The sequence below is a fragment of the Rhinatrema bivittatum genome, chromosome 6 (genome assembly GCF_901001135.1).
Source record: "Rhinatrema bivittatum chromosome 6, aRhiBiv1.1, whole genome shotgun sequence".
Classification (NCBI taxonomy): Eukaryota; Metazoa; Chordata; class Amphibia; order Gymnophiona; family Rhinatrematidae; genus Rhinatrema; species Rhinatrema bivittatum.
Window position 1 is genome coordinate 251,844,953 of NC_042620.1, and position 24,832 is coordinate 251,869,784.

A 24,832-nucleotide genomic window follows, 5' to 3' on the forward strand; every position below is an offset into this window, starting at 1 on the left:
TTCTATGTATGTTCAGGGATCACAGGTTTGTGGTCTTGTCCAGGATTCTCAGGTCTGGGATCCTGGGACCAGGTGTTTAGGGCCCGGGGCTCTCTGATCTATCGTTCTCAGATCTGGGTCTGGGGTTATGGGTCTAGGATTTTGGATCCAGGATTCCCAGAGCCAGATCTATAGCTTTTGGGTTTAAGGGTCTAGGGTCTGGTGTTCACAGTTTTATGGCAACTTACTTGGCATTTGTGTAACCTTCTCTCCATGGACTTCCATTATATGAAAAATATGCTTTAAGCATGATTTCATTTTAAAGGTGAAGTTAGAAATTCAGCATGAAAATACCAGCAATAGCACATTTTTAGGAGGTTACTTAAATAAGAAGCAATAGCTATTTTACATTAACATTCACTACCATGTTCATGTACATGTATGGGTGCTATTTTTAGTGCACTTTTGCTGAACTCTTTTTGTTTGCTAAATCCATTATTACATTGGAAGCTAAATAAAAAGTGTGCTAGACCAGCACTAATGGGAGCACTATTAATAGCATGGTTTAGTACATCAACCCTTGTGCGGTGTCATCTAGAACCACATATCCCAGCCCTCTCTGGAGGCACAGCTATTCAATCAGGTTTTCAGGATTGTCACATTGACTATACATAAGATGTATGCAAATCTTTCTCATGCATAGAATACCCAGCTGTTGCGTTCGTGCCTGTTCTCGCCCTCGCTCCACCCTCTCTACCTTTGTGGCGACTCCCTTTGGTTCTGACGGACAGATGCTGCCGCGGCTTCTCCTTGCTGCTTCTCCCCGGAATCCCTGGGCTGGCCTGACGCTGCGGATCCACCATGTTCCTGATGACGTAAGTGCGCGCGCGCTCTAGAGTTTGTACCGGCAAGGGCGCGAACCTCGGGGGCGTTCCCCCGTAGTGATGTCATCTGCTTCCAACTTAAAAGGTCTTTGCTTGCAACTACGTATCGAGTTAGCAAGGACTCGAATCATACTGTTCCTGATTACGATTCGCCCAAGTACTCTGCCTTCTTGTACTTACCAAGGGGTACCCGCTCCTCAGGGGCCCCGTTCTCTTTTCTTGATTTCAGATTGCTAAGATGGGATCCGGTACTCGCTCCTCGAGGGCCTACATCCCTGAATGCTCAGAAGACTCCTTACTGCCTGGAAGCGATCGCAGACGTGAACACTGTGAGTTCTATTACAGATAGGAACTGGTACTCGCTCCACGAGGGTCTATGTTCCTAGTCTCTGAAATCTCTCTTCTGTCTAAGACGTTATCACAGGTACGGAGATCATGAGTTCTTATTGCAGATTGCAGATAGGAATCAGGCCCTCGTGGAGCGAGTACCATGTTCCTAAAACCCTCCAAAGACTCTCTTCTATTCCAGAAGCCATCTCATACACAGATATTGTGAGTTTTTATTCCAGACTGCATATAGGAACCAGTATTCGCCTACGGCTCCTGTTCCTGAATATACTGTTGCATAGAAGCCATTACAGATATCTACAATTGTGAGTGTATCATCTACTACTGGCTATGTATCCAGCATACCCTGTCTACTCACTACCTATAGTCTCTCTCTACAGCTCAGCACCCAGAGATCGCAGTTCCAATATTTGAAGGACGTCAGTCCTGCCAGGCACATCAGCTCACTACTGCCACCTCTGGTGGTTCTACTTCCTGTCTAATAAAGAACTGTCTGTGTTTGTCTCCATACTCCAGCCTAGCCGGTGGTCCCTCTCAGGATTTCCTCCTGGGGGCGCTGTCATCTGCCATTGGCCCAAGGATTCACCATTTTCCATTAAGTGTTTATTCCTTACACTACTGGAGCAGTATCATACAGACTGCCACTCTGTGGGAGCCAACCCACAACAGATCATTTACTCCACCTACGAAGTATTACAAACTGCTAGCCCCTCCCCTTGGGGAGCAGCATTGAACACTAGCCTGTTAGGTGTGTTTCCAGGCTGGGAAACATGGATCTAGAAAACCCTTGGCTGCCACCTAACAGCTGGATGTAATATTTTATAATGGTAGAGTGAAAAAACCTCATAGTCAAGGATTGAGAAGATAAAATGAGAGTGTAAAGATAAAAGTGTAAGGGAAGGGAGAGGGAGGGGAGGTAGGTAAAAGAGAAGGAGGGGGCAGTACACTGACGTTTCCCTCCCTACCCGTGTCCCAGGGAAGAGATGAAGTACAAGCAGCAGTGCACACGACTGTCCTGGATGTTCTTGCGGTTCAGGCCACTCTCGTCCCGAAAGTACTGCTCAAACTGCTGGTCGATGTATTCAGCAATAGGCTTCCAGCTATGGTGAGGGAAGGGAGAAGTATACGGAAAGAGAAACAGTATGGAGAGAGAGATGACAAGAAAATTAGTGATACAACATAGAAAACCCTCAAGCAACTTATTCTTGTAATAAAACTAAATACTTACCCCCTACTCCTCTCTTTGCTCCCCCGAGTCCACTCTCCCATTCCTTTCTCTTTCTTCCCTTGTCCCAGCTTCTCTCTTCTGCCCAATCAGTTAATCTTTCCCTCGCTTCTCACCTCTGCTACTTCACTTCCCCTCTCCTTCTCTCTTCTACTTCCCCCTCCATCTCTACCTGTCTTCTTACCTCCAAAAATGTTGCTACGGGGTGGCAAGGGATGGCAAGTGCCACCCCAAAAAATGGTTTCCCACCCCAATTTTATACATCAAATCAGGCAGGGATACATCAAATCCTTGCCCAGTCTGATGCAGAAATGACCTGCTGTCAGTCACCCAATCTTCCTCCTTAAATCCATCTCCCCCCACCACTCCCAGTCCTGTCAACATGAGATTCATTTAAGCGAATGTCATTTCCTGCAGCCACAGACCCAATCTCAGAGTTCTTACTGTATTATCAGCCCCAAGCAGCAGGAGCTAATGTTGCTTAAATGCAACTCCTACATCTGTCAACACCACAAACATAGGTGCAGTTTAGGAGCCTGCACCCCCCCCCCCCCTCCCATAAAGATAAGAGGATCTGGTGACTGCTAGTGGAGCCCATTTTGTGGCAATCAAAGAAGAGAGGGGTCTCGGCAGCTGCCAGGGAGTCCCATCCTGATGGCAGCTGAAGAGAAAAAGAGGCCCAGCAGGCTGCCATGAAGCCCATCCCATGGCGGCCAAAGAAGAGAGAGAAAAGAGCAAAGGATCTGGCAGCTACCAGATAATCTCATCCCACTGGTGGCTGAAAAGAGGCCTCGAGAAGAGAAGATGACACAGTAGAGTGGTATTGGCAGAGGGGTTACAATTCCAGTATCAATAAATAAATTCCTTTGCAATAGCCAAATCCCAAATTCCATCATCTTATTGAGAGAAAAAGGAAGAGGAAGGAATGGCAGGTTTTACAGGGATAGAAGATTTGCTGTAGATCCAGCCCAGTCTACTAGTAGCAGCAAAAAAAAGGAGTCCTGCTCCTAAATTGAAAAGAAACTTCTTTAGCCATAGAATTGCAGGAGTGGAAGGCAGCTCAAGGAAGAAGCAATTGAAATTTGGAGAGCATGTGCCATTACGGCCCGTTTCTCTCCTCCTTGTTTTGGAGAAGAGGGAAAAGGCAGGAAAGCCATCCATGGCTGACAGTAGCAGGGCAGGGACATGGGCTGTGGCAGAAGAAACATGATCTTCTACATTGGTTACTGCTTCTGCGACAATGGAATTACAATGGAATCTACCTTATAAATGGGCTCTGACCAACGGCCCGCAAATGCGCAGTAGAGAGCAGCTCTACCGCGCATGCATGGGCGAGCACGTCGGTCAGAGCGGAGCGTGCCCGAAAAAAAAAAATAGCACTGGGAGGAGCAGGAGCGGCGGCGAGGAGCAGGAGCGTGGCAGCGGCGGCGAGGAGCAGTAGCGGCGGCGGCGGGGCGAGGGAGGGAGGGACCCCCCCCCCGGAGATCTTCCGTCTGCCAGTTGTGGATGAGCTGAGAGGAGGAGTGACTGAGGGGATGGAGGAGAGAGTGAGGGGAGGGGGGATGGAGGAGTGAGTGAGGGGAGGGGGAGGGAGGAGAGAGAGGGGAGGGGAGGGAGGAGAGAGGGAGGGGAGGGGGGAGGGAGGAAGGTGAGAGGGAGGGAGGGAGAATAGAGGTGGGATGGAGAATGAGGGGGGGGAGGGGGGAGGGGGGAGGGAGGAAGGTGAGAGGGAGGGAGACTAGAGGGGGAGGTGAGAGGGAGGGAGGGAGAATAGAGGTGGGAGGGAGTGGGAAGGAGAATGAGTGGGAAGGAAATGGACCGAAAAATGTTTTTTAAATGTAGCCCGTTGTTATGGGCTTAACAGCTGGTTACAAAGTATTTTCAACAGCTGGTTATGAGGAAGAATCTTGACTGGGATTCCCTGAATCAGAAATTGAAGAGCTAGTAGCTGAAGAAAATTTGGGAGGATTAGACAGTTGTATCTTAGCCTCCAGTGCAGTGATGGGGGAGATAGATGATGATACTGATGGTGATTAGAACAGCCCCCAGTAAGAGCAGGCAGTACAGGTAAAGAGCATGAATGGAGGCCCCTGGCATTTTTCTTCAACCTCATCTCCAGTGCCATCAGCCCTCAAGGTTGTAGAGAAGACTAGCGATCCAGAAGACATCCCTGATCTAGAGTCACTTTAAAGGAGGGAGGACCCATGTTTTTTTCAGCGTATTCAACTGCAATAAGGATATAAGTCAAGGGAAGCAAGTGGGGCATCTGACAAATGCTGGTATGCAGTATCACCTGCAGAAGCAGCACCTGCTTACATCGGCATCAGGGAACGATAGTAGTACAAGCCTGGGGACACCCTTCTGCCACTCAAAGTAGAAGTCAGAGGAAATAGGTAGAAAAGGGGAAGACTTTTTCCCAAGCTGATCCCATAACCCTTTCCAGCAGACAGGTCGTAGGCCATCAGCCCCTTGCTATGCATGGTGTTTCATATCACTGTTCTAGGTAAAGAGGCAGTCAGCATCAAAAGTGGTAATGAGCATTGGGGACATGAATGCCCTGGATGACTAGCCGCTGCAGATAGTGGAGAAAGTGGGCTTTAAGTGTCTGCTGCATGTATTGGTGCCCAATTATAAAATCCCCTCCAGCAATACATTTAGTAGACAGGCTATCCTATACAACTATTGCCATAGTTGCATCCAGGCACAGCTGGATAAGAGTGAGGGTAGTAGAGTGCATTTTACCAGCGATATCTGGACCAGTCTGAATGTTATGCACCTATTCTTGAGGGCATACTGGTGGAACAAGGTTGACACAGAGGCAGCAGAAGGTAGCCCTAGTGGGGACCAAGCATCAGGGTGCAGGCAGGCTGTGCTGGTAATGAACAGCTATCATACCTCATGCAATATCCTATTAGACATAAGAAAGATGCTGGAGGAAAGGCAAAAAGAACAGAGAGGTAGGAATCTTCAGGTAGGTTTCTTTGTGACATACGGTGATGGAAATATTGCAAGGGCAGTGGAAGAGGGGAGTTTCAGGGCATCCATTGCTTTACACATGCTACATCTGGCATTGAGAGATGTCATGGGCTGGGGCCAATGGGAATCTATTCCTGAAAAATCCAATAGAGAGGTGCAAAAAAGAACTGGGGCATTTCCATTGACGCATCAAGGGTGGGCAGCCTTTCTTTAAAAATAGGAAGATTTTGTGATAAACATCTTGAATCATAAGCATCTAATTCAAGATATTGTCACCCACTGGAATTCCATCTATATGATACAGATGTTAGTAAAGCAGTAGACAACTCTTCATAATTTGTCTCTGGAAACAGAGATAGGTGTGGATTACCCTTGGGGCATCTTGATTGGGTAGCGATGAGGCAGCTGATACAAATACAGAAGTCCTTCAAAGATACCAAGGAGGATCTGAGTTCCAAAACAGCACCATTGGTGGGGTCATTCATATATTAAATATTCAGGAGGAAAAATTAGAAGATTCCCATGAGCATGAGACAATTGAGGCAGAGGTGTTGTGGATTCTTTGCAGTAGCAGGTGCAAGTGAAACTGAAATCTCTGACAGAAAACAATATATACATTTTTGCCACACTTTATGATACTTAGGTGAAAGAGAGTCTCACCCTTCAGTCCCAATGTCTTACATCCATAAAGGAGATGCTGGCAGCCATGGTGTGTGAGCAGAAGAGCCAGAGGCAGAGGTACAGTGCAGATGTAGTACAGGAAAGAGTAGCCACCCAGAGAGTAGTGGAAACATGAGCAGCACCATCCCTTCCTCTCCCACCTTGATATGCTAAAGCCTTCAGAGAACCAGCTAAAGCAGTTGGCAAGTGAGAACCTCTGCCCACCCCAGCAAAGGAGACCCCATGAGAAATGACTGTGCTATGCTATCTCATAGAACCCATTGAAGACATGGACACAGATGTTCTGGAATATTGGGCACACAGTCCATCGTCTGGCCAAACCTAGCCAAGGTGGCTCAGCACTATCTTTCCTGCCCACCAACCAGCGTGCCCAGTAAATGTGTCTTCTCAATGGCAAAGGACATCTTGAACCCTCATCACACAAGAATTGATGGAAAAGTTGGTCTTTTTAAAAATCAACCTGTATTTGATGGGCTTTCCAGAATTGCAATGTGAGTGGCAAGATGACTGAAATCACCTTAAAGTTCTTGCTGCCACTCTGTGTACTTGCCATTCCTTAGATATACCACCTTAGGAGTCTTGCTGATGATCTGCTTACTTGCCATACCCCTGATAGACCACCTTTAGGGTCTTACTGCTACTCTGCCTACCTTTTATGCTTCTGATGTACCACCTTAGGCATGTGCCAGCAAGATCCCTATCTGTCTTGCCTCAGATATACCACCTCAGGAGTTTTGCTGCTTCTTTGCCTACCTGCCATGCCCCTGATATACCACCTTGGGCGGGGGATCATGCTGTTAATATGCCTACCTGCCATACCTATGATGTATCAGTATGGGAGTTTTGATACCTCTGATTTGGAGTTTTGGATCTTAGCTTAGTTTTCCCACTCTGTTCTTTGTTGATTAGACTGGAGTTTTTTGTCCCCAGAAAAAAGTTGAGAAAAAAAGAAAAAGAAATACAAGTTTCTCCTCCCATACCACCTATTTTCTGGTTCTTCATTTTGTTCTACCCCTCTGTAATCTCAGCCTAGTTTTCCTACCCTATGTCTTTGTTGGTTATATTGGGGTGTTTTATCCCCAGAAAATAATTTGAAAAAAGAAAAAATACAAGCTTCTCCTCCAATGCCATCTGTTTCTAGTTGCTGTCTTGCAGTCAAGGCCTTTGTGCTGATTTTGATGGATCATACTCCATGCCTTGGGGCTTTAGACACCTTTGTGCGGTTTGCAATTCATACTATTCCATGCCTTGGGTGTTTAGATATCTTTGTGCTGTTGCTATGGATTGCATGCCATGCTTTGGAGGTTTAGATGCTTTTGTGCTTTGTGATTCTCCACACTGTACAACTTGGGGGTTTTGATGCTTTTGTGCTGTTTGTAATTCCCCACAGTGTATATCTTGTGGGTTTTGAGGCCTTTGTGCTGTTTGTAATTACCAGCTGTATGGCTTTGGGGTCAGCACTCATTGCCATGTGTTAGCTCTACAATTACCACAGTTATACAAGCAACAGATGGAACATAACTGATTGAATGAGCCATTCCTAGTTTCACTACACTAGCTGTATATAAATAACACGTGCATGGATTGATCTTTACAGTCTGACAGAAGCATATGTTACTGGTAGGATCAACCAGGTTGCCATGCGTCCAACTGGAATAGGCATTCCTCACTTTGGCTATCCAAATTCCCTTCTACTATAGTACTTATAGTCTCTTGGTATTGCCCTGGCCATCCGTTGCTTTGCACACTTGCTGCGCCACTCCTTGAACCCTTCATGCCAGACCAGGAATTGCTTTGCCCATGCTGATGCCTCAGGTTTTTTATGCCATTCTTCCACCTCCCACCTCAACCCTCAGGTATACTTTGGTGAGGGGGTTAGCTACTTTTCTTGCTGTATTGTTCTACTCCCTATTATTTCTGTTTTTTAATAATCACCAGTGCCATTACTACTTCCAACACTCTAAGCCACTCTTGAAACCTTAATGTGCTTTCTTATCTGCTATGGCTGTCTTGGAGCTTATATCCAAATCCACTTCTCCTATGATAATTGCCAACTTTTAGTTTTGCTCTGGTCATCTGTTGCTTTGCATGCTTGCTGCACTCCTTGGGATTTTTATGCTATTTTAACTTTTCCTACATCAGCTATCACTTGGGGGTTTTCAGCTACTCTTCTTGCTTTGTTGCTTTTCTCCTACCATTTCTGTTTTTAATCACCAGGGCCACTGCTGTCATCACCACTCCAAGCCAATCTTGATACCTTAGGATGCTTCCTCCACTGCTCTGACTGTCTTCTTTGTGCTTCCAAATCAGCTTCTCCTACAGAACTTGTTGACTCTTGCTATTGCCCTGGCCATTCAATGCTTTACAAAGGCCTTACCACCCAGTTATTTTTAATTGTTTTGTGACCTCTTGGACATTTTCTTCAAACTCTGTTCCCTTAAGAAGTGCAGCACCCAGCACCAGTACTGTGCTCCTCCATGATTTCTTCTTCTGCGGTAATGGAAGCAGTATTTTCAAATATTAATTCAGAAAAAGAATCATGTCCTGGATTTCCTGAATTACAGGATATTAAACAGCTAGTGGCTAAATGGCATTTGTTGCCTCTAGTCAGTTCCATCTTATCCTCCACTGAAGACCAACTCTAATCCTGAATAGTCAGCTCCTTCACCTAATGATGCCATATGGAATTCATATCAGGCCTCCTCCAAGAATTTCTTCGGGCTTCTGTCTGCCTAAGGCTTTCTACCAATTTGATTAGTGTTCTTTGCCCCTCATTTAAAGCCTTGGGGTATTCTTGCCACACTAAGTGGCTGCTTTGTATCTCTCTTGATGTTTGGGGTCTTCAAGCCACTCTTTCAGTTGCTTTCACTTCTATCACTGCCTTGGGGATTTTCTGCCTCTGTTGATGCTTTGATCCTCCTTTGTGATGCCTTGAGCTATTCTTGCCACACTTGGTCCAGCTTTGCCCCTCTTATATAGTGATGGGAGGTTTCTGCCTCTGTTGTTGGTGCCCTTTGCCTACTTTTGCAACCATGGATAACCTGGCCACTCTTGCTGCAGTTTTGCTCCTCTGATGGTGCCTTGGAGCAGTGGTTCTCAACAGGTGTGTCAGGACACACTAATGTGTCACAAGGTCCTGGAAGGTGTGTCGCAGGGCCAGGAGGCAGCTGATCTCTCCTTATCAGCCCAGATGGGAGTTGGTTGACTTCTCCTTTATCAGACCTGATGGGAGGCTACTCTTGCTTCCTTCTCCTCTTTCTGTCTCAGTGGGAGGGTGTTTCCTCATTCAGCTAGATCAAATTAGGATAGCTGGACAGGCAGGGGAGAGAAGGAGCACAGAGAACAGGATTTGGGGGCTGGGAATTCTGGACAGGGATGTGTGAGGGGATAATTGAAATGGAATAATTGGGAGAAATGACGGATAATGGGAGCATGGAGGGAGAGTGACAGGATGCAAGAGCCATAAAATGTCAGTTTTGGGAATGTGCATTTCTTCTATCTTTGTACTTTGCTTAGTGTAGGAGAAAATATATTTCTGTTTCTGTTTCTCCAGTTTAGCACTGCATGCAGAGTGACTTTTTGGGGTTGGCATTTTCCCGTGAGCAAGTCTGCCAGGTATGTGCTACTGTTGGCTTCTGGCCAACCCGTCTTGCGGGCAGTCCTTTCAAAATTTATCAGGAAAACCTCCGGGTCCTCCCCCATCTTCATGTTAAACAGGACAGGAGGGGAGTGGATTTCCCTGGGCTGTGGTAACTTGCATGGCTTGAGCAATCTGCACCAGCATGCCCTCTTCCTGTGCCAGCACCCTCTGTTGCTGGGTGAACTGTTCACGTAAACTTTGAACAAATTTCTGAAGCTGATGCTAGCCATTTGTCAGGACATGAACCATCCACACAGTGTTCTCTGCTCCCCCATGTGCCCAAGCCACAATCCGTTCACTCTCCGGAGAGAATGAAGAGATACAGGGAAAACTAAAAAAACCAAACAAAAAAAACCTTTCTGGCCTGTCCAGTCCTTACTAACTGATTATTTCACTAGCTGCTTCAGGCAGGGCTAACCCCCCATGGCCTGATATACTGAAGTCCTATACTGTTCCTGCAGCCAGGGCCTGGGAAGAGAAAAAAAAAATTTCTCTTCTCTTTCTTCTGTATCTGTGGGCTCCTGTCTGTGCTCCCTGCTTACAACACAGATCTCAATTTTAATACCATATGTGATACCGAGCAGTCAGAGGGTAGCCAGAGAACCGACTGCAGGTTGGACTCTGGCAAAAATCTTTTATAAATCTCTTTATCTGTAGAAAGTAACAGCCAAAGCAACTTTGCTATTCTATGCAGTATAACAAACAAATGTGACAATGCAACTTACAGTTCAGTGCAATTCTCTTTCTCGAGGCTTCCTTCTACCTCCAGGAGTTCTCCTAACCCCTCTGGGCCCTTCACTCTTATACCCAGGTGAAGGGAACCTCTCGGACCCAGAATCCCATGCTGGGTGAGCTCTTAAGGAGAACTGGGCCAGATAACTGTGGCCAGTCCTTTAAAGCGTTCTGAGGGAGTTCTTATACACTCCCTCACATTCTTTAACAGTTAACTGATACCCATGGGTATATTTTGTTTAATCTACAAGGTATTAAATATCATCTGGATAAATCTTATATCTATTTTCAAAAATTGTTGATGCAAGGCTGTCAGATTATTTTAAGGATAGTTCTGCTGGGTGGCTAACAATGGCCAGGGATTTCTTTATTGCTTATAGGGCCTTTAAGAACTTTTCCTGTAATTTCTTATAGCTAAGTTGCCAGATAGAGTTAATGTCAAGCCAAAATATGCATAGTCTAGAAGTGTGTTCTACTTCATGGTTATTTAGAAAAAATTTGAAATTTGTATTGGAGATTTTTGCTCCTGTGGAAAAATCCCAAACTTTTTTTTTTTTTTTAAGTTTAAAGATTATGAATACTTGCTTGATCCCTGCACCAGAGCAGAAAGAGAAAGAGGTTTCTCAAAGAATAAATGAGTAAAGACAGGGAACCACAGGTTCTGCTATCTGCCTCTGCTGGGAGACAGAAATACCGAAGGGACGCAGGGTGAGCTCTGTCCTCATATAGGATACCTTTTCAGTTTCTCTCTGTCTCCCTTTGCTGGACAGGAGGCTCAACCCACTGCCTGGACTGATCTGGGTACGTACAGGGAATGGAGATTTTTTGGCTCAATTCTGTTGGTGATATGTGATACAGGGATACACGATAGAAGATGAAAATATGTCTGATTTGTTCTGTAAAATACAACTTTTCGACATCTAGGCAATGTATATTTCTCTCTTTCTAAGGCCAGCATTGGAGTCGTGGGGAAATGAGGAAAGTGCTGGGGTTAGGGGAATGACAAAATGTGTCCCCAGCTATTAATCAATGTCAATCTGCTCTTGGTTTGTGCCAACCGGCAGCATATTCTGTTTGCTGATTTCACGATGAAGAAATTAGGGGGTTAATATTCAATGACTGGCCGAATTGCAAAGTCTGCAGAATAAACTTATCCAGCTAATTTTGGAAGGATAGTCAGTGGTGTATGTGTACTATTTAATATAGCCGACTATCTTAAAGACAGCCAGATAAGTTTAACCCCAGCTCTGCCCCTCAGCGCTACTCAATATCTCACCATTCCGAGTTATCCACAGCATCCCCAAATCCAGGTATGTCCACTACAGTCAACTTCACCTTGACACCTCGCTCCTCAATGTCTACCTCATGCTTCTGGATTTCAAGGGTTCTCGTGAGACGTTCTGAAATGATAGGAACTTCCCATGGGTGACAGCATGACAAAAGATAAGGAAGGGGCAACAGAGTGAAAAGCTCCTTCCTTCACTTCTCTTTCTAGGGGATTTGTAACAATGGAGGCACGCTGTCACTTAATCAAAGCATGAGTACAGTACATGCAAATCAAAAGCAAATCAAAATGCAAATCAAAAGCAAATCAAAGCATGAGTACAGTACATGCAAATCTTCAAAGTCAGCATGGCTTTACCCAGGGCAAGTCTTGCCTCACAAATCTGCTTCACTTTTTTGAAGGAGTTAATAAACATGTGGATAAAGGTGAACCGGTAGATATAGTATACTTGGATTTTCAGAAGGCGTTTGACAAAGTTCCTCATGAGAGGCTTCTAGGAAAAGTAAAAAGTCATGGGATAGGTGGCGATGTCCTTTCGTGGATTGCAAACTGGCTAAAAGACAGGAAACAGAGAGTAGGATTAAATGGGCAATTTTCTCAGTGGAAGGGAGTGGACAGTGGAGTGCCTCAGGGATCTGTATTGGGACCCTTACTGTTCAATATATTTATAAATGATCTGGAAAGAAATACGACGAGTGAGATAATCAAATTTGCAGATGACACAAAATTGTTCAGAGTAGTTAAATTACAAGCAGATTGTGATAAATTGCAGGAAGACCTTGTGAGACTGGAAAATTGGGCATCCAAGATGAAATTTAATGTGGATAAGTGCAAGGTGATGCATATAGGGAAAAATAACCCATGCTATAATTACACAATGTTGGGTTCCATATTAGGTGCTACAACCCAAGAAAGAGATCTAGGTGTCATAGTGGACAACACATTGAAAACCGTCGGTGCAGTGTGCTGCGGCAGTCAAAAAAGCAAACAGAATGTTGGGAATTATTAGAAAAGGAATGGTGAATAAAACGGAAAATGTCATAATGCCTCTGTATCGCTCCATGGTGAGACCGCACCTTGAATACTGTGTACAATTCTGGTCGCCGCATCTCAAAAAAGATATAATTGCGATGGAGAAGGTACAGAGAAGGGCTACCAAAATGATAAAGGGAATGGAACAACTCCCCTATGAGGAAAGACTAAAGAGGTTAGGACTTTTCAGCTTGGAGAAGAGACGACTGAGGGGGGATATGATAGAGGTGTTTAAAATCATGAGAGGTCTAGAACGGGTAGATGTGAATCGGTTATTTACTCTTTCGGATAATAGAAAGACTAGGGGGCACTCCATGAAGTTAGCATGGGGCACATTTAAAACTAATCGGAGAAAGTTCTTTTTTACTCAACGCACAATTAAACTCTGGAATTTGTTGCCAGAGAATGTGGTTCGTGCAGTTAGTATAGCTGTGTTTAAAAAAGGATTGGATAAGTTCTTGGAGGAGAAGTCCATTACCTGCTATTAAGTTTACTTAGAGAATAGCCACTGCCATTAGCAATGGTAACATGGAATAGACTTTTTTTGGGTACTTGCCAGGTTCTTATGGCCTGGATTGGCCACTGTTGGAAACAGGATGCTGGGCTTGATGGACCCTTGGTCTGACCCAGTATGGCATTTTCTTATGTTCTTATGTTCATCAGCACCCTATACTGATATACATAAAGGGGTAGATTATAAAATCCGCTTGCACATATGCACACGGATTATAAAATCCGGCACGCACACATGGATGCGCTGATTTTACAACATGCATGCACTAGCATGCACGTATAAAATACATAGGTCACGCGCACATGCACGACGGATTTTATAATCCACATGCATATGTGCAAGCGGCACGCGCAATTTTGTCTAGGCAACTTGGAAAAAGAGACAGGGCTAAGGGTGTGCCTATGGCACCATTTTAGTTTGTTTGGGCAACCCTAATATTCCCTGCTAGCTACACAGAATTAGACAGGTGAGTGGGAAAACACCTGCCTAAAGTTACCTGGGTATCTTTGTCTGGGTAAGTTCCTCTGAATATCCAGTTCAAGTTATCCGGGTAACTTTGGATAACTTTTCTACTCTCTAGTTTTCTGAATATGGACTTCTGAGTGGGTACCTGAGGCATCAGGAGATAAAGTGACTTGCCCAAGTCACAAGGCATGTCAATGAGAAAAGTGGGATTTGAACCCTGGTTTTCAGCTCAATTAACCATTCAGCCACTAAACAAAAGCAAGTGTGTAATACCCTGAAGGAGCAGAGAGAATTGTTGGTCTTACCTTGAGCATTGAGAAGGGTTCTCTCCTTGTACAGGTCAGTAAGGAACAGGCTGTCCACCAGCGTGGACTTCCCAAGGCCAGACTCTCCTAAAGGAAAGAGAAACAGAAGGGAGAAGCAAAGAGAGACAGAGCTAAAGAGAGTCAGATCCTGGTAATAATGTTAAGAAGTGGTTCCAGTGGAATGGCAATGAGCAGCAGCCTGAGCCTCCTTTTTTTCCATAAAAGTGGAAAAAAGGAGGAGGCTGATAACAATAGGCTACTAGTTAAGCTGACATCAGTTGTGGGTAAATGAATGCAGTCACTTCTAAAGGAAAATATATTTGAGTATATTCAATCCAACAGATTACAGGATCCAAGGAGACAGAGTTTTACCCAGAGGAAGATCATGTCAAACAAATTTGATCAATTTCTTTGAATGAGTGACCAAACTTGCAGGCCGATAAAGTACAGTGCGCTCCGGTGGAGTGCACTGTTAACCCGCGTTTGGACGCGCGTTTTCGACGCGCTAGTTTTCGATGTGCTAGTTTTACCCCTTATTCAGTAAGGGGTAATAGCGCGTTGAAAACGCGCATCCAACCCCCTCGAAACTAATAGCGCCCACAACATACAAATGCATGTTGATGGCCCTATTAGGTATTCCCACGCGATTCACTAAATAAAATGTGCAGCCAATGCACACATTTTACTTTCAGAAATTAGCGCCTACCCAAAGGCTGGCATTAATTTCTGCCGGCACCGGGAAAGTGTACAGAAAAGCAGAAAAAACTGCTTTTCTGTACACCCTCCGACTTAATATCATGGCTATATTAAGTCGGAGGTCCCAAAGTAAAAAATAATTTAAAAAAAAAAATTAAAATCGGCCAGCGGCTCGCGGGTTGAAAACTGGACACTCAGTTTTGCTGGCGTCCAGTTTCCGAACCCGTGGCTGTCAACGGGTTTGAGAACCGATGCCGGCAAAACTGAGCGTCGGCTGTCAAACTCGCTGACAGCCGCCGCTCCTGTCGAAAAAGAGGCGCTAATGTCATTGCGTTAGGGCTATTTCTTCTGGTCTGCAGTGGTGCATCCTTTGGGGAACATTCATGAAAAATGCAGCAGTTGGTTCCACTTTCCCGATAGTCCCACGCCCTGAAACATCAGTGCTCCTGTGTCGTGCTGATGTCATTGCGCTAGGGCTACTTCTCCCAGTCTGCAATGGCACACAGCCGCTGGCATGTGCTACCAAAGCCATGTGCCAAAGGGGCGTACCCCTTAGAAATAATTTTGGAAGGTATGGGCAAGAAACCCAAGGGGAAGATAAGTGGCGCCCCTGTAAACCCTACCCCAGTTAGAGGTCCTCTAGATGGCCGTCTAGTGCGGGTAAGCGACGGCGCTATCAGCAATACAAGTGAGGAGGGCAAAGTCCAGGGACAGAACCACATGATGGGGCAAAGTCAGATCAAATTTTAGAGGCAAAATCAGGTTGATGCCATTTTGGAAAATGGCATCAACTAGATCTAGAGTTGCTTTGGGTCCCCACTATACAATGATACTTTGGAGAGGTGGGGGGGCCCTGGGGGGGATAGTGGGGGGCCAGGGTTTCCCCCCCCCCCAGTCCATCGGGGTCTTTTTTCTGGCAGGGGGCGGGGAAATGGATAAGGAAGGGGCTTACGGGGTCAATTAGAACCCAGGGAGTTTTTCATATTTGGATGAAGGGGAAGGGGAGAGGGGGGTGGGGGTCTGCTGCGGGTGGGTGTTTGAAAAGGAGGAAGGTTTTTACAGTGGAGCGGCCAGTTTTTAAGTAAAAAGGGAGGGGTTTGGGACCAGGTTATCACTAAGCGGTTTCAAAAGTATTTTTTTTGGGGGGTGGGGGGGGGACACAAAACTACCTCAGAAGGCAGCGGAGGGACGGGTGCAAGTCTCCAAAAACCCCTGGGGGAATTATGAGGTTCAAGGGGCAGAGAGATTTTGGCCACTTGACCCTTTAACACAATGGCAGCCCTGGCCATGGTGGGCGGCCCTTGCGCAAGTAGGCCTCGTATTGCGGCGTGATTTTTTTCTTGTGTGTTTGGCCCATAATAAAAAAAAATCATGCTGTGATATAGCTGCGATATTTTGTTGGGGAGGGGCTCTATCATGGGGATGCCCCCCCCCCCCCCGTGATGAAAAATCATAGATTAGTACATTTTACCCTATGTTAGGTACTTATTTTCAGCTGAACTTAGGATCCTAGAAGACCATTTTTCAAAGGATTTAGGATCCTAAATTGGCCCTTTTGAAAGTTTACTAGTGTTGAGTCCCTAAAACGTGGGTGGCTACTGGGGCAGCGTCAGGGCATGGAAACAAAGTTAGGAGCTTTGCACTGAATTTCAGCACTAGGCACCTCGCGTAGGAGCTTAAATCTGGACACATGAATAGCAGGCCTAAATTTAGCATCCTGAAGATTTAGGAACCTAACCTAAGAGCCCAAATTTTGAAGCTCAGCTTTTTTGAATATCAGACTCTTATGTTTTCAGCTGAAAAGTCACCTAAATTCAAGAGACTTAAACTTAGGACCCAAATTTAGGGCTGTTATTAATTTTCCTAGATTAAGGACCCTAAGTTAGGTGCCAATGCTGAAAATCAGTTGTAAACTCATTACTTTTCCCCCCACCCTAATTCTGCCCCTGCGGCTACCCACCCTAATTCCCAGTTAGTCTCCTAAACCCTTTGAAAATTACAGTTCTATATTTTGGGACATTTTCAGCCAACAATTTAGCTACGGAAGTTTGACTGAAAATTCCCTAAAACTTAGAAACCTAAATAATCTTCTGAGCATTTTTTAAATTTTTCCTTACAGTAAACAGTGCAATCCTGATCAAAAATGACTTTTCCCCTCTAAAACACATGCACACAATTAGGGGTGCAGACAGACGGACAGACATACCTTAAGAACTGCAGCGTCATTTCAGTGGTAAAAGGCAAGGCAAGTACCCCCAATAAAAATGGTTTGAACCCTTTGCCATACTAGTCTTGGAGCCCCCATCATCTGACACTGGGCAGCTGGCAGCAGAGTGGCAGGAACATGTCCCACAGTTGCTGACTCCTCGCTCTGTGACTGTCTATTCTGGGCTGCTGGTACCACTAGCATGATCAAAACTGGTAGGCCAGCACTTCCTAGATGTTGAGATTAGCAAACAGCAAGTGCCCATGCCCATGGGAGCTGGAAAATGTGCTGGGCCAAAGGGAAGAAGTAGCTCAAAATGGTATCGGCCTGCACGGGCTTCATGGAGTTTTTGCATTTCAGCGTTTGCATGTTTCTGTTTCTAATTCGTGGTCTGTCTGTGGTGTGTGTTCGTGACAGAGGGTGAGGCATGTTCCTTGCTTTCAGTTTCTGCACAGAGATCTGCTGTAGCAGTCCAGCTTATTCTGTTTATCCAATAGGATGTGCATTGGTGTTTTAGGGCCTGCTGCTATATTTGCAGTGCTGCCTTTTAATAGATAGGATTGTTGCTGTTTGAGTCTTGGGAGTGCTTTCTGGAATGGCAGATTTGCTATATTCTGTAGGTTCTGAGGGTCTTTTTGGCAGGGTTTTGTACTACTTCACACTGTGAGTGGAGGGAATTTGTGTTTTTGTTAATGAGATGACACCAGAGTTTTCACATTTTTTTTTGTTTAGTGAGTTGTAAGGGGAAAAGTCCTACTTCTGATCTATACCCACTTTTGGCAGATTTACTGTGAATGTAGGCTATGCTTTTAGAGCTCAAGGTGGAGGAGTTTATATTCTGGTTGTGCTATATGAAAGATCTGGTTGAATGATATTCTGTCTCATCTGCGTGTTCCCTATGCATAACTTAAAACAGATAGCTTAACTCAGTCTTTACTTGCAGACAAAGGAAGCTGCTTTTCTGACTCCAAATGTTATTATCAGATTTATCACTGGGCATAAACTGGAGAAAACAGCAAGCAGCACCGTCTGGGCCACAGAAATAAAACGAAGATTCCCTGCACGTACCCGGATAAGTCCAGACTCCTGGGTTTTGCCTGCCCTCCAGCAGATGGAGACAGAGAAAGTTTTGACAGACTCTGCCTTATATACCAGGTGGTGGTGATGCTGGTCCTCCTGGGGTGAGTGAGCTGGGCTCCCCAGTGTCAACCTCGAAGCTGCCGAGTAATGGCTATCGGGTCCTCGACCACAGTGGCAGCTGCCTCACACACCAGGGGGGATGGTCCCTCAGGACCTGGCAACCCCCTGGGAGGCTGAGGAATTCTTCAGAGCTTTTTTCATTCTTTTTTTTTTTTAAAGAGCTATTCTCCTTCAGAATGAACTTAAATTAAATCAAAATTAATCACCCAAAATTAACTCACAAACCTATCTCCCTAATGAATACAGACTGTGGGTTGAGCACGCCTACCATCTGCTGGAGGCAGAGTAATACTGGCAGACTGTGGGTGGCACCCTGGTATATAAGGCAGAGTCTGTCAAAACTTTCTCTGTCTCCATCTGCTGGAGGGGAGGCAAAACCCAGGAGTCTGGACTGATCCGTGGTGCTACAGGAACGAAAACTATCAGGTAAGAACCAATTTTCTTTTATTCTGCAGGTTTGGCTAGATTAGCGCTGAATCATTTCACAGCTGACTGAAAACAGATCTGCGGAAAGCACCCAGGGTCCTCTGCTTCCAAGCCAGAGGTTAACCCTTCAGAGCTAGCCGCAATGAGTGCAACAGAAGCTGGGAATGCACAGACTGGCATCCGGTTGGCAGTTTAACAGAAACAAGGAAACTATGCAGAATAAAAGGATGAACAGCATCATTAGAAACAGAAAAACTCTGTGGAAGCAGGACCCTTGGAAGGCAGGACAACAATAAATAAACAGAAAAAACACCTGTGGAGACAGAGCAAAGGATGCTATTGAATATTTCATAAAAGGCCCTTGGGACTTGTTTTTGTTGTGTCTTTTATAGCCGATTTAAAGATAGGGGCCAAGCCATGAGGGAAGGACCAGCTCTAGAGACGTGTAAGCTGTGCCCCGCCACAGAGCAAAATCATCCTTCAGGATCCCAAGAGCGGCAGCAATGGGCAAAAGTAAAAAAAAAACAAACAAAAAAAACAGCACAGGTTCTGTGATCCTGGAAGAGTTCACAGGCCCTTCTCCCTCACAGGTTCCTGTTCCCTGGGAAACCTATACAGGGAGTGCAGCCACTGCAGGGGTCTGTAAGCTTGCATTGACTCACAAGTCTCACACGTCAATTATTATTATTATTATTTTTTTTTAACTTTTGGTTGTTATTGCCGGTTAAAAATCCTGGAGGTGGTTTGGGGTAATTTTTGTTCCTTCTCAAATCTCCTGGATCTTTGAGAGGGCTTCTGCCCCATAAGATATCCACCTTGAATCTCCCGACTAGGCGGTCGAGAATTTTTTTTTTTTTTTTTTAAATAAAATAAAATGCAATAAATATCCGAGGGCACCATTTTGTGGAAATACATCTGCCTCTAGAGAAGCCACTGATTGGGAGGCAAACTATTGAGGAATTACTCAGTGACGGAGTTTGGCACCCCAAGCACTGCTGGTGCTGTCGACACCTGCCCTCCACTGTTCTAAGGTTAGACAACACAGAACAGAAGATCTAAGGTACAGTTCCCTAGTTTCCTGTAGCAGCTCAGGGGTAGATTCAGTAACAAAAATTTAAAAAAATTCTGAACCAAACATTTCCATCTTTCTTATTGCATTATAAAAATACAGTACTGTTCCATTATAATTATTCTTAGTATAATTTATTTCTATTTTAATTGGTGAGAAAAGGGGTTTCAGGGATAGGGAGGAGGAGGAGGAAATAGAGGAAGGACTCTGAGAAGGATAAAGGACTTGAGATGGAAGATTAGAAAGTTGGGATGGAGGAAGAGAGAGGGAAGTTCCCGGCCTGGGAAAGAGAAGGAGGAAAGGTGGAGGAGTGAGTTCCATGTCTGAGGACAAGGGAATGGTAGGAAGGAAGAGAGATTCCAGGATCTGGGGGATAAAATCAAAGCTTAAGGGAGGGAGGATCTGAATTGCAGTGGATGGGGAGGAGAGGAGGGAGGTGTCCCTGCCATGGTCTGGTTCTGCTCCTCCTTGCATTCCCTAACATTCCACCTAATCTCTCACACACACACACACACACACATACATACACACACACACACACACACACACACACACACCATCACTTCCTGCTCTCACACACACAAACACTGCCCACCTATCCTTGTTCCCCCTCCTCTTATACACAGACATATCCACCCCCCCACACACACACACAGCTGAACTCCATCTCATTCCCCAGCCTCTCTTCTCACCCTCTTAATGATCTCTTTAAACCCCTCCTAATCTACCTTAATTTATCCCCATTTGCTATTTCTGTTGCAGGCTCACTCCTCTCCTCTCCTATTCCCTGGAAGATGAGGGGCTGGATCTGGAAACAGAGGGCTGCTCTCTGTCCAGTGAGATTCAGCACAGCTGGAAGGCGCCAACCCTGCTGCCCTAGGCACAGGCCTAGTGTGCCTACTTGACAAATCCAGGCCTGGAACTACTGCTATGATCACAGCCATAACCAAGAACCAGAACTGGATTTATGTACACTCTTGGGGATGGAGTCTCCTTACCTGCAACCATCAAGGTGAAATCAAAGCCTTTCTTTACAGACTTGCGATGCACCTGGTTGGGAAGTGTAGCAAAGCCAACATAATTATCCTGAGAGAGAGAAAGAGAGAGGAGTCTTGATATGGACAGATTTACAGTTAATCAAGCACAGTAGCACAGATGCTAGCAGATGTGGCACTGAGGACGTGACTTAGGAATTGGTTTGAATGATGGTGACTTTCCTTCTTACAGTCTCTCTGTTCTGTGTTTATTCAGCTCTGTACTTTCAGTTCCCCAGCCATAGCTGCAAATTTATGTCACCAGCTTCCTTCTCACTACCTCCACTCCACTTCCTATTCTCTGTGAGACCTAAAACGAGACCTCCCGTATCTGTATCATGTATGGTAGACTGAGTGTGTGTCTGTACTGCTGCCCCCTGTGCTGTGCTAGTTTTGCGGTGGGGTAGCTGTCCTGCTGCTGCCTGCACTATAGACTGTAAACTGCATGGGGCAGGGACTCGCTCTTTTGTGCATCTACAGTGCCGTGCGTGCTGAGTAGCGCTTTAGACATGATAAAATAGGAGGAGTAGTAGCAGCAGCAGCAGCAGCACTTATTTGTAGTGGGGCAAAGTATCCCAGGGAAGCTTGCATTACTGCTGTCCAGGTTGTACCTGCTCGGTGGTGGGACAGCGTATAGGAAAACCTTGGCTTTGTCTGCTCTGTAAGGGGGGGGGCAATGTGTGTGGGGTAGCTCTCTTTTTCATAAGATGGATACTCACCATGATACTGTGAGCTTGAAGAGCCTTCAGTACAGCCTGCCTCTTCTAGAACTGCACCTCACCCACATCCTCTGCCCAGAAAACACAGGAAATTCTGATGCTTCGCACGAAGAAACCGCAACTCATATACTATTGGTCGTCTGCTTATCATCCTTGATGCAAGGAGCAACCTGTCCTGGGGAGCAGGTGGTGAAAGATGCTGATTGGCTAATTACTAAATTAGGGTAAACAGATCTATTCAACTGAAAAAGACACAGAGACTTACTGATTTATAACTCTCTTTATATGTCTCTTGCTTTCTCTCATTGCCCTCTGTATTTTGCTGGAATCTCCTCTGGCATTTTCAGCCCCTGTGCTCTGCTGTCTATTAGAACCAGTATCCTTTCAGTAATGGCACTAACCCCACCTAATTTCACATGCGTGAAAGGAGCTAGTAAGCAGCGTTGAATGTCCTTACTCTGTGCTCCTTCACTGCGCTTGCTCTTAGGGCAGACAGCGCTAACTCTGTCTGTTTCATGGGTAAAAGCACCTTTCGCTTTTCCTAACAAGAAAAGATGGTGCTGCAATTCCATGTATGACCACCAGGACTCAGCCTTGTACTATTTGATCTTGACTTGGTGGTCCACAGTGGCCACCTCTCGTTAGTGTGGCTCTAGTACTGCTTCTTATAATTCAGATAGCACATTTCTGAAGAATTCTTTTTATTCTCAATTAACTGGAAGATGTGACCTTTCCATAACTCTAGTCAAGAGTTTTCCTGGAAAATGCTGGAAACCTGTTGATTTTGCTATATTTATTTACTCTGATTTATGAGTTGTCTTATTTCTATAAGATCTTAAGTGATGTACATAATGCTGTAGGCTCTAATATCCATGCATAACATTATCACCAGAATGAGCAAGGTTATTGTATAGAAATGTGGGGGTGTTGACAGCTTTCATTAACTTGGGTGCTCCATACTGAAGCAATGTCAAAAGAAGTACCTTCCGTGGACTTGCAGGGCTGACAATACCAGAGAAGACTCCAGCAAAATTCAGAAGTAATTACACATGTCACTTCCTAATACTGTGCTAGTTAGAGTGATTATGTAACTATAATGCATATTCATATGGCCTGTCAAGGATTTCCATCTAGCCCATGGGTCACCTTGTCCTATGTATGCATACACGATTAAAGATGGTTTTAACAGCCTACACATTTTAAAGAAACTAAAACCTCTTCTAAATTTTAGTGATTTTTGGCCCGACTTGCAGACATTGATTTTTTTTTCAAAGATGGATTATTGTAATGCTCTCCTCTTCGGTCTTCCCCATAGTACATTGAGACCTCTTCAGCTATTACAAAATGCAGCTGCAAGAGTCCTAACTGGATGAAGAAAATATGATCACGTTAACACCAACGCTGGTAGTTTTGCACTGGTTACCTATAAAATTTAGAATAGAGTATAAAGTTCTTTATCTAATGCACAAATCAATATATAATGACAGAATAGAATTGCTAAATGCATCTTTACATATTCATACTCCAAAACGTAACTTAAGACCAGCGAATAAAGGGTTTGCTTTTTTTTAACTATCCCATTGGTTAGGTCGGCCCATTTGAGCAAAGTTAGGGAAAGAGCAATATCTTTCAGCTGGGCCCAAATGGCACTCGCTTTCGATGGAGCTAAGACTACAGACCAATTTTCAAACTTTTAAAAAAGATTTTAAAACCTGGCTATTTAGACGAGCATTTGGAGAGGAAGCAATTAAATGAGTCTTGTTTTTTAAATTGGGCTGTTTTGCATGAGCTAGTGAGGCTTTATGATGATATTTCATTTTATGAATATTTGTATATTTTTTGTGTTTTTATTGAATTATTTGTATTTTATTTTTAGGGTTAGAATATTTTTATAGTGTATCATTTACATGGATTTTAAGTTTTTATGTTTTATGTGACTTTATTTGTATTTATGGCGTGAATCGTTATGCTTATCAGAATATCAGTATACAAAATAATATAAATAAATAAATTTGGATTTAATATACTTCCTTTAGACAGTCCTAGGAAATTTACAAATAAAACAACATACAGAATTTTATAAAATAAGCATCCAAACTAAAATAAACAAGTCACAATAACATCAGCAGCAATAAGCATTATAACACCCCCCCCCCCCCCATATTGTCTTATTTATTTTCAACCTTTCAGCCACTTCAAAGTGGAATATATTCAGGTACTTCCCTGTCCCCAGAAGGCTCACAATCAGATAAGTGGATTCACTAAACATGCAACACACGTTAATTGATGTTTATTGTGAGATATCATATTGCAGCACTATTGCTTGATATGTGAGATAAAACACAAGATTTTCTCCTGCTATGGAAATAAGCTGCTTTGCATGCATTTGCATACTTAAAATTGCCTAATGCATGCAAAGTAGCTTATGCATAGACAATCCAATGTAAAAAAATAACATGGCTGATTTAGAACAAAGTCAGTCTCGTTATAGTAGTGCTTTTCAGGAAGCTGTAGCTATTTTCCCACGGGAGTATCAGGATGCTAATGTGGGTTCCCAGTGGTCCCATGGGAAAATTAACGGTGCCGAGGCCCAAAAAATCACGACCCCCTCCCTAAGGGCACAAGTCACCCTGGAGGTCATTGAAGACTTCTGCTTGCCCCCCCCCCCCCCCAATAAATAAAAATTAATGTGCCCAACCGCATGACAACTACCCCTCCTTTCCCTATCACCTCCCTTAATATAAAAAAAAGCCCCCTTGGTGTCAACATCTTGTCCCCCCATTCAAATAAAATACAATCCCTGATGTCTAGGGTGCCCTTCCCACCCTCTAGCACCCCCCATACCTCTAAAATGGATCTTCCATAGCCAGCAGGGGCCCAGAGCTACCCCTAGCTCCAGATCCGGACATCACTTTTCACAATGGTGCCAACCTGACCTTGCCCCTGCCATGTGACAGGTCTGTGGCTATCAAAGATCCATTTTAGAGGTATAGGGGGGTGGGGTCCGCCAGCCATCTCCTAGACCACCAGGGTCATTTTTTGGGTTGGGGATGGGGGGTGAACCCTAGACACTATTTGGATGGGGGAAAGGATAGGCCAGGTGGGGAAGAAGATCTTGAGAATAAGGGGACTTTTTCACTATTAAAGGGAGGGGATGGGGAAGGGAGAGAGCTGGCATTGCACAGTTCAAGACTTTTTTGTCCTTTGGAGTGCACTGCGATTTTTTGGACCGCTAACCCTTTAAGGTCCTGGCAAAGGTGGGCTGCCATCATGCGAGGAGGGGCCTAATATCACAGGGATGCCCCCCCCCCAATATTTGGCCCCTCCAGCAGTAAACTGTCACATCTTAGTAAATCTCCCAGACAATGGAAGGTGAAGTGACTTGCCCAAGGTCACCAGGAACAGCAGTGGGATCT

The 24,832-nt window shown here is 44.8% G+C and overlaps 1 protein-coding gene across 1 annotated transcript in view; it reads right to left on the minus strand.

Annotated features, from left to right (window-relative positions):
• Positions 1-21,519, minus strand: part of SEPTIN1 (septin 1) — a 44,343-nt gene extending 22,824 nt beyond the window's left edge. Inside the window, exons 1-5 of the mRNA XM_029606796.1 lie at positions 21,417-21,519; positions 20,662-20,749; positions 14,067-14,153; positions 11,742-11,865; positions 2,177-2,311 (exon numbers count right to left, since the gene is read on the minus strand). Of these exons, the coding sequence (XP_029462656.1) occupies positions 2,177-2,311; positions 11,742-11,865; positions 14,067-14,153; positions 20,662-20,749; positions 21,417-21,419 (437 nt within the window). The 5' untranslated portion in view covers positions 21,420-21,519. The remainder of the gene's footprint in view (positions 1-2,176; positions 2,312-11,741; positions 11,866-14,066; positions 14,154-20,661; positions 20,750-21,416) is intronic.
• Positions 21,520-24,832: the final 3,313 nt, after the last annotated feature.